This window comes from Tamandua tetradactyla, chromosome 15, assembly GCF_023851605.1.
Source record: "Tamandua tetradactyla isolate mTamTet1 chromosome 15, mTamTet1.pri, whole genome shotgun sequence".
NCBI classification, from domain to species: Eukaryota; Metazoa; Chordata; class Mammalia; order Pilosa; family Myrmecophagidae; genus Tamandua; species Tamandua tetradactyla.
This window is the reverse complement of record NC_135341.1, coordinates 54491378-54510023: the sequence shown is the minus strand read 5'-3', so window position 1 is coordinate 54510023 and position 18646 is coordinate 54491378. Positions and strand designations below refer to the sequence as shown.

Here is an 18646-nt window from a genome sequence, read left to right as displayed (position 1 = left end):
TAGATGAATGTTCTCTCCCATGACAAGTGGAAATATTTAACAACTTTGAAAATGACAATGTAGAGTAGAATGTGTGTGGTGTCTCATATTCATGCTCCACTCTCTGACCAGCATTCTTTCACCCCTCTGTTGCCTGACAAACTTATAAAAACTAAAGACAAAGAAAAAATTCTTGAAAATAACAGGAGAGAAAACAGAAGAAGAAAAAAAGAAGAGTACAAATGATAGTCCATTTCTCATTGAAACCATGGAGGCCAGTAGAACATAGTACATTTTTCAAGTGCCAAAAGAAAAGAATTCTCAATGCATAATCCTACATTGGGTGAAGATGTCTTTCCAGATGAGGAGGAAATCAAGACATTCCATATTAAGGAGAACTAACAGAATTTGTCAACAGCTAACCTGCCCTAAAATAATAGCTAAAAGAAGTTCTTTAAATAGAAAACAAACAATAAAGGGAAGGAATCTTGGAATATAAAAAAAAAAAAGAATAATGGAAAGAGTGGGAAAATACATAAATACAATAGACTTCCCTTCTCTTGAGTTTTCTAAATTATGTTTGCTCATGAAAGTAAATATTATACTATTGATACAGTTCCCAGTGTGTGTAGGGGATATAAATACAATTATAAATGAGAAAGGTAAAAGGACTTGAAAAGGTCATTATATACCAATAAAGGGGAAAATTCAACAAGAAGATATAACAATTATAAATATATGTGTACCTAACAGCCCAAAAATATGTGAAGCAAATACTAGGAGATTTGAAAAGAGATACTGATGATTCTACATTAATAGTAGACCTTAATACACACTCTCAATATTACATAGAACATATAGTCAGAAGATCAATAAGTAACATATTCTTAAACAACCAATGGTTAAATAGGAAATCAGAAGCAAAATTAGGGAATGTTTTAAAATGAATGAAAATACAACACACCAAAACTTATGGGAAGGAATGAAGGCAATGTTAAGGGAGAAATTTATGGTTCTAAATGCTTATATTCTAGTTTGCTAGCTGCTGGAATGCAATATACCAGAAATGGAATGGCTTTCTTTAAAAGGGGAATTTAATAAGTTACACGTTTATAGTTCTAAGGCCATGAAAATATCCCTTACAAATGTCTATACAAATGTCCAGTCTAAGGCATCCAGGGAAAGATACCTTGATTCTCTCAAGTGGAAAGGCACATGGCGAACACAGGATTCTCTCTCATCTGTAAAGGCACATGGTGAACACGGCATTGTCTGCTAGCCTCCTCTCTAGGCCTCATGAAGCTCCTCCAGAGGCATTCTCCTCATCTCCAAAGGTCACTGGCTGGTGGACTCTGCTGCATGGCTCTCATCATTCTGTCGTCCTTCTCTGCTCTCAGAATCTCCAAAGTTACTGGCTGGTGGACTCTGTGGTTCTCTCAGCCTCATGGCTCTACTTGACTCTGCTTGACTCTGCTGTGGCTTTCTCGTCCTTCTCAAAAGGCATTTGCTCCAAAAAAGACTCCTCTTTTATAAGATCCCAGTAGCTAATCATACCCACCTGGTCCACCTAATCAAGTTTAATACCCACACTTGATTGAGTCATATCTCCATGGAGATGATCTTATTAAAGTTCCCAACATGCAGTACTGAATAGGGATTAGAAGAAATGTCTGTCTTTACAAAATGGATTGGGATTAAGACATGGCTTTTCTAGGGTACATAAATCATTTAAAACCAGCAAAGTTTACATTAAAAAAGAAGAAAGAGGGAGTGCAAGGGTAGTTCAGTGGTAGAATTCTCACCCTCCATGTGGGAGACCTGGGTTCAATTCCTGGACAGAGCACTATCTATACCCACCCCCTCCAAAAGGGTCAATAAATGGTGCTGCAATAACAGAATAGTCACATGAAAAAAATGAAATGTGACTCCTACCATGCAGCTTACAAAAAAAGAGAAAAGGAGAAAGACTTCAAATCAGAGACCTAACCAAAAACTGGAAGAACTAGAAAAAACACAAATTAAACCCAAAGTGAACAGGAGGAGGAAAATAAGAAAGATTACCATGGATTTAAGTGAAACAGAAAACAACAAAATAGTAGAGAAAATAAACAAGACCAAAAGTTGGTTCTTTGAAAAGATCAATAAAATCTACAAGCCTTTAGCCAAACTGACAGAAAGAGAGGATCTAATTAAATGGATATCAGAAATGAAAAGAAGGACATTATTACCAACCCCACTGAAATAGAAAGGACTAAAAGAGAATACTGTGAACAGCTGTATGTCAATAAATTTTAAAAACTAGATAAAATGGACAAATTCTTAACATACAAATTACCTACAAGAAGTAGACGAGCTCACCACACCAATTACTAGTAAAGAGATTGACTCAGTAATCAAAAAACCTCTCCACAAAGAGAAGTCTAGGACCAGTTGGCTTTACAGGGGAATTCTACCAAACATTCCAAGAAAACATAACTCCAGTTCTGCTCAAACTCTTCCAAAAAAATTAAAGAACAGGGGAAACTCCCTAATTCATTCTGTGAGGCCAACATCACCATCATACCATAAAGATATAGATAAAGGTACCACAAGAAAAGAAAAAAAAGACCAATATCTTTTATATATGGAGATGCAAAAATTTTCAACAAAATCCCAGTAATCTGAATCCAACAGAATATATAAAGAATTATATATCATGATCAAATGGGATTTATCCCAGATATGGAAAAATGGTTTAGCATAAGTTCAGCAAATGCAATTCGCATTAACAGAATGAAAGAAAAAACACACACACATGATCATCTCAATCGATATAGAAAAGGCATCGGACAAAAGCCTTTTAAAAATAAAAGCACTTAAAACATTAGGAATAGAGGGAAACTTCCTCAGTATAATAAAGAGCATATGAAAAACCCACAGCCAACATCTTATTTCATAACTTTCCCCCTAAGATCAGGAACAAGACAAGGAGGCCCACTGTCACCACTGTTATTCAACATTGTGTTGGAAGTTCTTGATAGCATTTAGGTAAGAAAAGGGAAAAAAAAAGTCATCAAAGTTGGAAAGGAAGAAGTAAAACTTTCCCTATTTGCAGATGACATGATCCTATATACAGAAAATCTTGAAAAATCTACGAAAAAGCTCCTAGATCTGATAAATGAATACAGCAGTGGCAAAATACAAGATCACCCCCAAATCAGTAATATTTCTATATACAAGCAATGAACAATCTGAATAACACATCAAGAAAAAAAAATCCCTTCACAATAGCAACTACAAGAATCAAAATCTAGGAGTAAATCTAACCAAGAATATAAAGGACTAGTACATAGAAAACTAAAAAACATTTCTAAAAGAAATCAAAGACCTAAATAAATGGAAGGACATTCCATGTTAATGGATTGGAAAACTAAATATTAAGATGTCAGTGCTACACAAGGCAATTTATAGATTCAGTGCTATCCCAATGAAAATTCTATCAGTCTTCATTGTAGAAATTGGAAAAGCCTATTATCAAATTTATATGGAAAGGCAAGGGACCCCTAAATAGCTAAAGCTAACTTGAAGAAGAATGGAGTTGGAAGACTCACATTTCCCAATCCTAAAACCTATTACAAAGCCACAATAATCAAAATAACGTGGTACTAGTACAAGGACAGGTTATATACCAGTAGAATAGAACTGAGAGCTCAGAAATCGGCCTTCACATTTATGGCCAGCTGGTTTTTTTTTTTTTTTTTTTTTTTTTTTGCATGGGCAGATACTAGGAAATGAACCTGGGTCTCCAGCATTGCCTGCTGAGCTGTGGCCCGCCCATCAACTGATTTGTTATGAGGTGGCAAAGATCAGTCAATTGGGAAAGAACAGTCTCTCAACAAATGGTGCTGGGAAAACTGGATCGCCACCTGCAAAAAAAACAAAACAAAACAAAAAAAAAAACAACAACATCTCACACCATATTCAAAAATCAACTCAAAATGGTTCAAAGACCTTAATATAACAGCTATAACTAGGGAACTCTTGGAAGAATATATAGGGAAACAGCTTCAGGACCTTATGTTACACAATAGTTTCTTAGACTTTACACCCAAAGCACAAGCAACAAAAGAAAAAATAGATAAATGGTATCTCATCAAAATTAAAAACTTTGTGCCTCAAAGGACTTTATCATGAAAGAAAAATAACAACCTACACTATAGGAAAAAGTAATTTGGAAACCACATATCTGATAAAGGATTGATATGCAGAAGAAATCCTTCAACTTAACAATAAAAAGATAACCCAATTTAAAAATGGACAAAAGACTTGAACAAACATATTTCCAAAGAAGATATACAAATGGCCAGAAAACACATGAAAAGACACAAAACATTAGGCATCAGGGAAATGCAAATCAAAACTTCAGTGAAAAACCATTTCACACCCAAATTAGAATGGCTATTTTTTAAAAATACAGAAAATAAGTGTTGGAGAGGATGCAGAGAAATAGAATCACTCATTCATTGCTGATGGCAATGTAAAATGGTGCAGCACTCTGGAAGACAGGCTTGCAGTTCCTCGAAAGCTAAATATAAAACGACCATATGACCTGGCAATCGCACTACTAGGCATCTACCCAAAAGAACTGAAAAAAGGGGCTTGAACAGATATTTGTGTGTGGTGCATCCATATTAATGGAATACTATTCAATAAAAAGGAAGAAACTTTGTACATGCAACATATGGATGGATCTCGGAGGCATTATGCCAAGTGAAAAAAACCACTCACAAGTGGCCACAGACTGTGTGACTCCATTAATATAACATGCTCAAAATGACAAATTTAGAAATGAAGAACGTGTTAGCGGTTGCCTGGATTAGGAATGTTGGGAGAGGGAGGGATGTGGGTATAACTATAAAGGGGTGGCAAAATGGAGATCTTTGTGGTGATGAAGCAGTTTTGTCTTAACTGCCGTGGTGGTTGCATGAATGTGCACATGATAAAATGACATAGGACTATATACACACATTGCACCCCTATCAATTTCCTTGCTTTTATCCTTTAATTAAGGTGTAGCTATTGGGGAAACTGGATGAAGGGGACATGGGACCTCTCTGTACTATTTTTGCAACTTCTTGTGAACCTGTTATCTCAAAATAGGAAGTTAAAAGTTAAAAGATAAAAAACAATTAAAACTCGGGTTCAGTTCCCAGACCACACACACAAAAATAGTAATAAAATAAAATTAAAATAGTTAAAATTTTTAAAAAAATTAAAAGCAAGGTACACGAGAGAAAAATTCTACTCCTATCTTAAACAAGCAGTCAGGCAGTCCCCCCCCTCCCAAGGACAACCATTGTGGTCAGCTTGTGTTCTTCTAGAGAAATTGTGAGATGAGAGATGATCTTCTCTCCTGTCTCCCTCTCATGCATGCACACACATGCATGGGAACAAGACACCTGTTTGGCATTTAAAAAGTTCCACCTCTTGCTTTGGGCTGTGCCCCTACCCACCTCTGACTTCCTCGGAATTTGGCATTTATACACTACCTCCATCATCATCTTCCTCCAATCTGTGAGTGGGATGTACTTTTCTTTTTTCTGGCTGCATTTCATTGTAAATCATCAAAATTTTATTGATTTACGAACTTTAAAACAGCCTTCTAAATACTCTATTCTGTAACTATGATTAAGTCGTCTGACTTTACTCATAATTCTGAAAGCTAAAAACCAGTAACAGCATTACTTGATTACATAAATACCATTTAGTATAGAATCATGTAAAGTGATTGGACTCATGAGATGGAAGTATAGCCCATGTTGCTAAAATGTAGCTCAAAGAAGAGTCTTTGAAGCATCAAGACCTGATAAATTTTTTCTCACTCTAGTTCCTTTACCTCTTGGTTGTATTCAGTGGCCTTTTTTTTTTTTTTTAACTTTTTGTTGTATAATATAACATATATACAAAGCAAAGAAAGAACAATAGTAGTTTTCAAAGCACTCTTTAATAGTTACAGGACAGATCCCAGTTTGTCATGGGCTACCATATAATCCTCTCAGATTTTTCTTTCTAGCTGCTCTAGAATATAGGAGGCTAGAAGGAATAAATTTTTTTATCATCAAAATCGACTTTTTTTTTCCTTTTTTTGTGAAAAATAGCATATTTACAAAAGCAATAAATTTCAAAGCACAATGATTTTCACTAAATATGCTGGTAACACATTTAAAAAATAAATAAATATTGACCATTGTGAAAAAAAAAATTTCAAAGCACAGCACAACTATTAGTTGTAGAACAGATTCCAAAGTTTGGCATGGGTTATAATTCCACAATTTTAGGTTTTTACTTCTAGTTGCTCTAAGATACTGGAGACCTAAAGAAATATCAATTTAATGGTTCGGCAATCATATTCATTTGTTAAATCCTATCTTCTCTGTATAACGCCATCATCACCTTTGATCTTTCTGTTCCTCTCTTTAGGGTGTTTGGGATATGGCAATTCTAACTTTTTCATGTTGGGTCTGTCAGTAACATGCAGTAGGGACATGGAACTATCGTGTTCTGGAGAGGCTGAACCCTCTAGGTTTCAGGACTTACCTGATCAGCGACCCATCTGGAGATTGTAGGTGTCTAGAAAGTTACTCTAGTGAATGGAATCCTTGTGGAATCTTATATATTGCCCTAGGTGTTCTTTAAGATTGGCTGGAATGATTTTGGTTGGGGTTTGGCAAGTTATGATAGATAGCAATGTCTAACTGAAGCTTGCCTAAGAGCAGCCTCTAGGGTAGCCTTTCGACTCAAATTTGAACTCTATCTGCCACTGATACTTTTATTAGGTACACTTCTTTTCCCCCTTTTGGTCAGGATGGAATTGTTGATCCCATGGTGCCAGGGCCAGACTCAGCCCTTGGAGTCATCTGCCACACCACCAGGGGGTTTCACCCCTGGATGTGTGTCCTCCGTAGGGGGTAGGGCAATGATTTCACTTGCAGATTTGGGGGTGGCCTGTTTCTTTTATCCTCCTTGGATTCCTTTTTCTTTTGCAAGAGTACCTCAAACCTATCCATTTACCTGTCTCTTCTACCAGAACCTGTTAGGTCCAAACTCAGGCATTTCCTTGTCCCAAAGATTGCAAAGTAGTCTACCACCTGCTCTCAGTTGCACCCACTTTTGCATTCCCAATATATTCAGCAAAGTGTTTTCCTTCTTACAATTTTTACTTTTTATTGAAGTAAAATATACATATTGAAAACTGCATGGATCCTAAGTGTACAGATCAATGCATTTTCATAACACACCCAGATTAAGGATCAATATTATTAGGACCCTAGAAAGCCCCTCATGCTCTCTTCTAATCACTGACTTCCCAAAGGCAGTGACTCCCAATAGCATAAATTAGTTTTGCCTATTTTTTATTTAGTATGTACATTATATGAATGGAATCATGTTCTTTTCTATGTGTAGCTGCTTCAGTCAGTATTGCATGTGTGAAATTCAGATTGTTGCATGTAATTGTAATCATTTATTCTGATTGCTGTATAAGTATTCCATTGTATGGGTTCCCTGCAATTTATTTATGCTTCCCATGACTGAATATTTTAGTAGTTTCCAGTTTGGGACTTCTACAACCAGTATTGGTATATCATGTGGTTAATACATATATGCATTTCAGTAAGAGATATCCAAATTCTGCCTGCAACATATGGGAGTTCCAGTTACTCCACACCTCATCAACACTTCTTATTTTTTGCCTTTTCACTTTAACCACCGGGTGGGTATGAGTAGTACATGATGATCATTTTAGAAAACAAAGTGGCCACCACCTTCTCCTTAAAATTCTTGCATTGAGTTTAGAACCAAAGTAAAATTCCTTTACAAGACTTAGGCATCTCTTATTTGGCCCTCACCTCCCCATGCCATCTGTATCTTCATGTGTCCCCTCATGCCCCACCCATTAAACTGGCCTTTCACACTCAGTACTTGCCCTTCTCCTCCTGCCAGAGGGTCTTGCACAGAACACTCTTAGCTCTTTCCTATTTAGCTCCCAGTCCTTCTGTTAACGATTCATTGGTCACTTCCTCAGGTCAAATTCCATTATTATATGCTCTTATATCGTCAGTTTTTTAGTTTGATTAATCTAGTCCCTCAGCACCCAGTGTAGAAAATGTTTTTACTCATCATTGTGGACACAGGGCCTGACAGAGTTGGAACTCATGTATTGAAGGAGGAAATAAGTGATTGAAACAAATTTTGAAAGTATTGGTATGGAAAACTTAAGAGAATTATAGAAATGTCATTTGACTCCCTATAAATCTGGATATCTCTACAAATTTTACCATTTAAACCCAAAAGAAGCCATTAATGTCATATCGCACTGTTCAAGGTCTATTTGAGTCTAACCTTCAAAGATTTTTCCTGTATCTCTGGGTCATGGCCACTTGTACAGCTTTTTTTAAAACAAGTTAGGACATTTGACTTCACTGCCTTGCCCCCAGATGGAGAAATGGGCTACACCTGTTACACTCAAAGGGTTAACACTGAAATTTCCCCCGAACTTTTGATTTCCATCTTTGCACAATCAGGTGAGAGAAGCCAAAGCCCAGTCACAGCAAAAAGGCACCAAGGCTTTGTTTTATCCTCCTTGCTTGACGAGCTAATTATTCTGGGACAGTTCACAGGTCAGCCTCCTGAAGGCCCCAGAATGAGAGGGACTTGTGAACATCTGCTCACTTCTTCCTGTTTCAGAGCCTGTCCCACTGTGAGCTCATCACAGATGATGGGATCCTGCACTTGAGCAACAGCACATGTGGCCATGAGAGGCTGCAGGTGCTAGAATTAGACAACTGCCTCCTCATCACTGATATGGCCCTGGAACACCTAGAGAACTGCCGTAGCCTGGAGCGCCTGGAGCTGTACGACTGCCAGCAGGTTACCCGTGCAGGCATCAAGAGAATGCGGGTATGTGGGAACAGGGCAATTGGTTACATCTGGCATAATTTCTAAGCAACAGATGAATACAAGAACCAAATCATTTTGCAAATTTTATCCTCAGCTGATGGTTATAAAAAATGATCTAGTTGTATAGTAAGTACCCTTAGTCTTCTTAAAAATTCTCATTTATTCCCTACCCTGGAATATTCAGCCTGGATGAACCTGGGGTGGAGGGAGGTTCCATGTAGTCTATGATCAGCACCTCATTAGAAGGCATACATTAAAGAAGCCAGAAGTAGAACATGATCTTGGCTAATTTCCAGGTATGAAAATGCAACAGAATTTGGCTTTCTTTTCTGATCTAGTTATCTACATTGTTTTGTTGTCTTCAAGTTCAGAACAACTCTGCACTTATATCCCTCAAAGCGGCCTCATGCAGAATGCTACAGCTGCAGAGAACTTTGCACTTTGCATAGACAGCCAGTTATGACCTGTGGGCAGAAATGTATTCAACTTATGAATTTCCATGTCTTTGGAAGATGCTGTTTTAGGGAATGTATGAGATTAGTTCTAGCCTAGGATGATGACTATAATCCTAAAAACACCAAAGTATAAGGACTATTCCACATTTTCTTTCTTTCTGCTTCCAGGCTCAGCTCCCGCATGTCAAAGTCCATGCCTACTTTGCCCCTGTCACCCCACCAACAGCTGTGGGAGGAAGTGGACAACGACTATGCAGATGCTGCGTCATCCTTTGACAGCAGCTGCCGCTGCCTCAGGAGTGATGATCTCGCATCCCTTCTTTCAGAGAAGGCCAAGTCTTCCAGTCCTTCTCTAGTCACCCAAATCTGTTGATGAACCAATGGGAAAGGCATTTACAGGTAAAAAGACTTCTGTAGGGACAACAGTAACTCAGGTGATAGTCTTCACCTTTACTCTGCTGTAATGCAATCCAATCACAGCCGGTCAGTGGACTTATGGCACGAGTGGTCTCAGTGCAGCCAGGACCATGCAGGAAACCCCAGATTTCCTAAGAGGTGAGTGCCTGTCTAGGTACAAGAGTCCTGCTCTCAGCTTTCTCAGCATTCCTCAAAACAAGACTATCAGTGTTAGCACAAATTGAACAGAAAAAAAAGTTGATTTTTCTACCTGATACATAAACTACTGGCTTCCTTTTCATTCAAGATTCCATTTTGATTAGCAGGATTTTTCCACTTTGAAGATTAAAAAGTGATCGTACTGTAAATTCATGATGCCTAATAGTTTTATATGTAGAGACTTATGTAGAAGGCAAGTTAATGGGTTTCTGTGAGACACCAAAGAAATGAGGGCTCCGAACTGGGTGGAGCAGGGCCTTCATCTTCCTACTCTGCCAACTTAAGTACATCTCTGGGGAGCAAAACCAAAAACTAAACAGAAGCAATTCAGAGTTTGTGTTGTCTGGTCACAAATGATAAACTCTGATATATGCTACAGCATATAATGCATTTTTGTTAAAGGAAGAAAGCTACTTATGTCTATGTCTCTCAAAAATTTCGAGGAACCTTAAATAGAACTAAGGCCTAAGTTCTATAATTAACATAACAAATTTAAAATAATAGATGCATGTAGAATGGATGTGGTTTTTTCCAAGTTTATTTTAAAATCATAGAAATCAGGTTATACAAGAACTATTCAAAAATTTTACACACTTAAAACTCAGATCAGTAAGGTGCTGGCACCTTTGACTCATAAAAATAAATAAACCATTGCAAAGTTAAGAAAAAACTAAGTCAGAGGGGTTTATTGCTACAATTTCATGGCAGACAAATATGAGCAAAAGTGTTTTTTAAATTCAGACCTTCCTAATGTTATCTAAAATCTGTTAAGATGATCTCCTCTCTGCTGTGGCTGACTCTTGTTCTGTACTGTCCACATTTCTGACCTTTATTAAAGACTAGGGACCCGTCTCATGAGAAGCTGAAATAAAATAGCAAAATCCAGAGGAAATTTTTCCATTACTAGCAATACTTCTACTAGATGGACATTTTTAGACAAAACAGTATCAAGGATGCCTCAGCTGCATTCCAGAAAGAATACACATATATTCCCCATAAATCAGTTTAGTAGGATAATCAGAATAAGCGTAAAAGTCCTGATGATTTTGTTGCCTTATAATAGATTCCAGTATTTCCTGGTCTACATATTGTGTGTATGCCATGGCAGTTATTTACATCACGGGGGGTGGGGGTGGGGAATGACTGATGCAGGAAGCCATTTTTAAATAAATAAATGAGCACATAACACAGACTTTCTTTGGTGATTAGAGGAAGCTTTTTTAGAGGAAGTCATGTTTGAAGTGTGAAACAATTACTGGAATTATCTGTCCTCAAGCTGCATCAGTTCTGAAAAAACAACACACTAAAAAGAAAAGGCGGGGAAAACTTCACCTGGGCCTAGCCTCTTAAACCATTTGGATTGGTGAGTGCTCACAACACACTTATACACTAACCCCCTGATGCTGTGATGTGCATAAGACTTGAGGTGACCCTGGACACAAGGCAGGAGCTGGGATTTTAAAAGAGACACACTTCTGCAAAACAATCGGAAAATGTTTATTATACGGAAATGTGTACATCCTATTAAAAAAAAACAACATAGCAAATTTGCTGGTGCCATAATTTAACCTGTTTTACTGGGATATACTAATGTTCAATACCACGTGTATAAATTATTTTGTATTATTTCGGGTTTCATGAGCCTTTTAAGTATTTTTACCCCACTTTTAAAACCTGATGAGTTGAAAGTAGCACACAAAATTAAATAGGATTTATTGTTCCATATATCTTGAGACCCCAAAAGGAATACTAAATAGACAAGCAAAACTCTAAAATTATTGAGAGAAGCCCACTTATATCCCAAGCAATTGCTACAGAAAATGTGTGGTCATACAAAAGCAAGGGAAAATGACAGAAAAGAAAGCTCTCTTTCTATGGGGTCTATAGGAGTTGCAGATATTTTCAAACTGAAGTTGGAAATATCTTGAGACAGTATTTCTTTTATCAAATAATTAACCCTCTTTATGAATTAAATATAAAATGTCAAAGCTTTTACCCAGTGAAATACTTCATCTTTTGGGAAATAATTCAGACTCAAAACTGCTCACCCCTATTTCCATCTAAACAGAGATGAAGACCAAATAGTACATTCAAAGCCAGACTTACCTGGGCAAATAGATATCATTAAAGTGGAACTTTTTTTTTTGTTTTCATTAAGTCTGCTACACCATAGGCCTCAAAATGCTTGCTGTTGAAATTTGGGAATGCTTTGGGTGAAGGAAAGTCAAAGGTATAGGAGAAAAATGAGAAAAATAGTGGATTTCCTTTAAAAAGAACACTGGCAGACAAGCATTTGGTTCTGTGAAAGAGGCACTCTTTTTATAGAAAAGAAACTATTACATGGTATATAAAAAGCCCCTAATTAATAACCAGAATAATTACACATGATTGTACTAAAGCTCAATATTTGAGGAGAACAGTAAGATTTGTATGGTAGATTGTAGTGTTTGATTAATGATGTCTAGTGTTCCACAAACAATTTCATCTTGTTGATACTGGAGACCTCTTAACACCAAGTCAGAAGCTATTAGCAATAATACTTATGCCCCTGTTTAGGTCACCTATTTCCAATGTCTGGAGTGGGGCTTTAAAAATGTTTAAAATGAAAAGTAGGCAACAGAACAGGATGTATAGGTGTCGGAGGGATGCTAACAAAGGGACAGACGAGAAAAAGAAAACCACATGAATAGAAAGAAGTCAATGGGGCTTCAAAAATGAAAACCCAGAAATTAAAACAATTTTAAGAAAAGGAAACAGAAGCAAAAAGTTTTTCAGTAAACCTGTGACAAAGCAAAAACACTAAAGTCTTTGTACCTATTAGGATTTACACTGATCCTCTCACCAAGGTACTCCTGATAATGCAGTTTGCTTCAAGCCCACCTTTCTGGCTTGGATTTTCCCCGATCTGGCATGAGCACATCAGACGTATACCTGTAGACATGATTTCCTCTGAGAAGGTGCAGTGCCTCTCTTACCTGACCACTGTGCACCATCCACAGATAACATCGGGCTCCGCAGCAGCACTGTCCCCACCCCCACCCCAGATAAGCATGAAGTTCAGGCAATAAAAGCCAAACTGGCACAGAAAGGTAAATGCCCACAGTAAATCTTTACATTCATTTCCAAACCGCATACAGTGTAAAAAGACAGCAAAGGCTGCTTCTGGGAACTGTATCATCAACTGGCCTCTGCCAGAGAAGTAAGGAGCTCTGCCTGCACTGTGGTCTCCAGAGCCAGACGTTCACTGTCCCCCGTGCTTGCTCTCACAAGAATGCTTGGCTATGGCAGTGACAGCGAGGAGATTCACCTCTCATACAGCGCATTAGAAAGGTCATCTTGTGTTTTCAATATGAAACATTTTATATGGTATAATCCAATCCCAAGACTTCTTAGATTCAGTCTTCACACACTTTTAAGTGTGACTTTATTTGGTACTGAATATAGTTCTGTCTACATAAGACTTTACTTCAAAATTATGTAGATACCACCATTTTCAGCTGCATAAAAAGGAGAAGGAAGTTAGATGCAACTTTTTTTTCAGCCAGGCTTAGGAAAATTAAGATTATTGACATGAAAATTCCCTGAAATCTACAATTCAGAAGTTACCTTTAAATTCTACAGAAAAAAAGCTAATTAACTTTCTCTAGCTCCTTTTCCTTAAGGCCAACTTCATGTACACATCCCATTTTAGACCTTCTGTTTTTTAAGGATGGGCCACCCATGCTGCTCTTCTGTTTTGTGGGATAGGGATCTATCAAGACAAACATTAAAAGCACTCCAAGCAAGAAAAACAAGAGCTGGACACAGTAATGAGCAAGGGCAGAAGAAAAAGTCAACCCTAAAGAAAATATATATATAAACTGATGGTAGAAATGTGAATGCTTGTATCCATCTTTTCTCAAAAAAATTTTTGAGCTCCTTAGAGGTAGATCCCAAACATTTTAAAAGTCTATCCTTACTTTTGCCTGGGTTTCTCAGTCACTGAGAAGTAGAGTAAGGCATTTGTCAAGGAAAACGAATTTGTTTTGTAAGGCTGAAGATCTAAAGAACAGTTAACTGAGACTGGATGGGATATCCTATTATGACACCAGAAATGTCCATCAGTTTCATAGAAAACAACCACAAAATTACCATATAAATTTCCTTTCTTAGTGTGAGTTTTGCAGAATAAAAGGTTGTACTGCTTTGAGAATAAAAGATGGAGCAGAAGCGTGCTAAGTTAAAAGATGTTTCAGAAAGTAAAAGAAAGTGAACTAGTTCACAGTTAAAACTCGGTCTTGCAGCTAACTGATGAGCAGATGCAACATGTCAGGTCCAGTGTGAAATAATAACTTCAATACTGTCTTGGGCTACTCCTTTCTAGAGTGCCTGCCAGGAAATTTTGTGCTAAGCCTAGATGCGGATCATAACCACTTGACTTTTAAAACTGTGATCTATTCTCAAATAATTCTGCACTTAAAAATCCCTTCTCTACCCAATCTTTTAATGTTAGATCTCACCTGGAATTCCATCTGGGCCCCTCTTTTCACATTCTGTTCCTTATTTCCATAGCTTTGAATCACTGCTGATACACTGAAGGCTTCTAGATTTACCTGTTGAGCCCAACCTCTTCCTCTGAGCCCAGAATGAGATAATAAACTGCCTACTTGATATTTCTACATATCCAAAATGGCACTCTGGACTGCTCTGTGCAGCCTTATTTATGAAACTCTTTAAGGACCCTTGCCTAAATCTATAAGCCACCACTGCCTCTGGCCTGGATGACATCTCCCGGCTCCAGTTCTGCCAACTCCATCTTTGTTGACAGAGTAGTCAGAGGGAAAACAATCTGATGCTATTATTCCTGTCTCCAGACAACTTCATTAACTTCTCATAGGGTTTCAAATAAAATCCAAACTGCTATCACCAGGTTCCCTCCCACTGCTCATCCACTGTACACACAGCAGCTACACTGGCTATCTTTCATGCCTTCAAATAAGCCTTTCTGCATGGCCACATATTGCCCTTAGAGTGCTCCTCGTATGGCCATCCCCCTCACTTATCAAGTCTCAGCATTAATGACACGTCTTCTGAGAAGCCTTCCTTGACAGCCTCCCACCCCACTGGGATCTGCCTTAGCCATAAACTCTCCACACTGTCCCATTCCTTCATGGCACTGAAAACATTTGTAATGATGTGTACTTGTTGGCAAGTTTTGGTTTGCACAAGGTGCTCAAGACAATGCTGGCTGAACACAGTTGTTTTGATCAGGGCTAATTAATTCCTCTTCCTATTTGTTAATTACTATCACAATCACTAGATATGTTTTCTTGATTCATTTTTTTCAAATTTTGTTCTTAAAAATTAGTAAAGCCAGCATTTTGAAAAGTAAACATAGAGGACTGATTACAGGCATACACTGTCTTTCATGATTCCTGCATTACCAGACACAAGCACACATGCAAAAGTACCTTTTACTGTGTAGAATAAAAAACAACTCTCATCTTGAAAGTTCTGAACCATCTAGAAAGATAAAACAGATATATATGTATAATTACGATATGGCTAGCCTTCTTAACTGACTATAAAACTTTAAAATTAGTAAGGGAAAATGTCATACTCTCTATATATTTTTGTATAAGTATAGGACTCAACAGCTAAAACTAATTCATGAATGGAGTATGAGGTCGTAAAAATTCACACCCACTGCACTGTTAACTGTGCCAGCCCACAGTAGTCCCCAAGAGACCTGTTCAATGACCCATGTGACTCAATGGAGTATTTTCTGCTGGGCCCTGTGAATAATGACTCTAACAAAATAAAGTCATTTCATAAAATGCTATATTATCACTTGCTTGTCCTTGACCTCTGGGGGTGGGACAGGGAGACTGTACATCTAAACCTTACATTTTTTTTTGTATAAACTAGTCATTAAATAATGAACAAAAGGAGAAGATATTGAAATGCCTCTCTATATAAAAAGGGCCAAAGCCCTCCACTAAGAAGGCATTAGTATCCCCCAATGAGTGCTTGAATTTCAACAGAGTGAAGAGGGTGCTTTTCCTTGACTTGTATTCCTCATATTGCTAGGACGCTTGATGCTCTTGGTTATAAATTCCTAAAAATCTGGAAGAGGGCACAGAAATTTTCTGTAAATCTCCAGTGGTATATATAAAAGTAAATACCACTGTGAAAGGGAAGCACAAATGGGCATGCCAGTTCTGATTACCTGATCACTAACAAGAATGTGAATTCCAGTAGGGCCCTGTCTGTAAACCTGGTTAATTTGGTGCAAAGGAATTTTAAAGACCAGTGCAAGTTTTCGAGCCACTTCTGAGGCAACCATTTCTTCCAAGTAGATAGCATGGTACACTGAAATTAAAAATAACAGCATATTAACAGTAATCTTTGATCTGTTTTCCAGCCAATCCATAGGAAGATCACATCTTTCAAAGCATCAAAAATAAATAAATAAAAATAGGAACAAACATTTCCTTCTACTCTTACTGCCGTCAAATCTCCCTGACCACCCATTTGAAATATAAGACTACACTGATTTTTATGCCCACACATATAATTTGATAAATGTTAACAATAACCTCTATAAAAAAGGGCCTGACATTTTAATTTTTCTTTACCTATACTTAAATTTTCCTGCAAGAATATGGATTCTTATGTATTCAAAAATTAAAACAGAGAAAGTGTAAGTGATCTTTTTGTGGTGATGGGGCTGAAATTGGATGGTGCAAATGGCTGCAAAACTAAATTTATTTAAAAATCACTGAATTGTATATAACTACAATGGGATGATCATTATGGGATGTAAATTACAATTGAAGAAAGCAGTTTTCAAAAATGTATATTTCTAGCAATATATAAAAAGAACCCTAAAAGGGTCATAGTTTTTGATTCACTAATCCTGCTACTGGAAATTCATACTAAGGAATAAAAGCCATTTGTACCCTCCCCCACAAAAAATTTACATAAGAATTTAAAGATATAGGGAAAGCTACGCATTTGGACAATCAAGAATGCTGTCTCTTTAGAGAAGAGCCCTAAGCTGCAATTTGTCCAGTGGTTTCCTTTTCTGGGACATACAATATCTGCACAGAACCAAGCACGCCAATCAAGAGTCTGACCCCTGTAGGCCCTGCCCCACTCACAGTTACTAAATCAAACCAGAGATACATCAGGCATATCACTGCTGAGAAACTGTTTTCCCAAATAAGGGGGGGTTTTGCTTGTGTGTAATATATTTATGAATATAGAAACCTTTGCTAATTGAACATTATGAAGTTTAATTTGGGATTAAAATTATGGTAAGATTGCAGAGATGCTGTAGAGCAGGAGTTAGCAAACTGAGCCTATGGGCCAAATCCTGCCTCTGCCTGTCATTTAAATACTTTACTGGAACATAGCCATGCCCATTATTTATATATCGCTCATGGCTGTTTTACTACAGTGAGTGACAAACCTGAGTAGTTGCACAGTTGCAACAGAGACCCTATGTTCCCAAAGCCAGAATATTTACTCTCTGGCCTATTACAGAAAAATTTTGCTGACCCTTGATCTAGAGTTAAGGGTGCAAATATTTCCAACACATAGCTCCACAGACACTCATGTCTGAGGTACAGCTTCAAAAAAATTAGTCTTGACCATGTGTAAATGATGTAAAAGATCTTGGTGTGATGCACAGAAAAAGCATTCCTTTAGAATTTTTATCCTTTAAGACTAAGAATTTGTTTCCTTAGTCTTAAAATTCACATCTTTTGAAGTCAAAATGTTTTCAAATGGAAAAGCTGAAAATAGTGATGCTTTCCTTGCAATTTTTCAATAAAACTCAAATCTCAAAGTGTTTTTCAGACTGCTTACCCATTAATAGATAGGGTGACTAATAACTGCCTTTGAATTCTGTAACATATCTTTCCCTAACGTTCTGAGCATATTGCCCTCATTCTGTTTTGGAACGTGGCAAATGAGAAAACAAATGCTTTTTTTTTTGGCACGGGTAGGCCCTGAGAATTTGAATCCAGGTCTCCGGTATAGCAGGTAAGAATTCTGCCACTGAGCTACCGCTGCAGCGCCCAACAAATGCTTTTTTAAAAATGCTTTTTTTTTTTTTTTTTTTAAGAACCATATGTAATGGAAGGAGAGGGGCCAGGATTTTATCTCTTTGCCCTCATCCATAACCATATTAGATAATTATTAGAGAAAAGCCCCAGGATGAGAAACCTTCCCAATACTCAGATGGAAAATAACATCATGTATAGTTCCAATGACACTAGGACCCAGCACCAGACTCACCACACAGTGCTACCCAGAATCCCCAGCTCAGGACACATGTGATGACCTCGTCTGAGACAAATTCACACTTAGTACTGTTACATTTTTTTTCTCCAGTCAGTAAAATAGGGGAGAAAAAGAAAGAAAAACTCTCATGCTTTCTTGTAAAGCTGTCAATGTTACATCCATTATTTCAGTAAATCCGAGATTGAAAAAATAAAAAATCTAGAGCAAAAGCCAGAGTTAGATATTTTTGGCATAAAGGGCCATATAGAAGAGATCCCCTGTCACTGAAATAACTGGCCAGTGCTCTCTTTTCCGGAGTACTAGGTCCTAGAGCTGCTGCCTCACTGCTGTCAAGGTGCCTGTATCAGGTCCTTCAAGTCCTAATGCAGCAG

General features: G+C 37.5%; 2 protein-coding genes across 15 annotated transcripts in view; one reads left to right on the top strand and one right to left on the bottom strand.

Moving 5' to 3' along the window:
* The window catches only part of FBXL2 (F-box and leucine rich repeat protein 2), a 210464-nt gene extending 193537 nt beyond the window's left edge, over positions 1 to 16927 (top strand). For all 4 annotated transcript variants that reach the window (XM_077129888.1, XM_077129887.1, XM_077129890.1 and 1 more), the window contains 2 exons: positions 8704 to 8916; positions 9540 to 16927. In XM_077129888.1, the coding sequence (XP_076986003.1) occupies positions 8704 to 8916; positions 9540 to 9647 (321 nt within the window). In that variant the 3' untranslated portion in view covers positions 9648 to 16927. The remainder of the gene's footprint in view (positions 1 to 8703; positions 8917 to 9539) is intronic.
* The window catches only part of UBP1 (upstream binding protein 1), a 101997-nt gene continuing 93844 nt past the window's right edge, over positions 10494 to 18646 (bottom strand). For 7 of the 11 annotated variants that reach the window (XM_077129877.1, XM_077129884.1, XM_077129881.1 and 4 more), the window contains 3 exons: positions 16195 to 16337; positions 15437 to 15488; positions 10495 to 13483 (listed from right to left, as the gene is read on the bottom strand). In XM_077129877.1, the coding sequence (XP_076985992.1) occupies positions 13449 to 13483; positions 15437 to 15488; positions 16195 to 16337 (230 nt within the window). In that variant the 3' untranslated portion in view covers positions 10495 to 13448. Of the gene's footprint in view, positions 13484 to 15436; positions 15489 to 16194; positions 16338 to 18646 lie in introns of all 11 variants that reach the window. The other 4 variants (XM_077129876.1, XM_077129879.1, XM_077129878.1 and 1 more) reach the window with 2 other exon arrangements.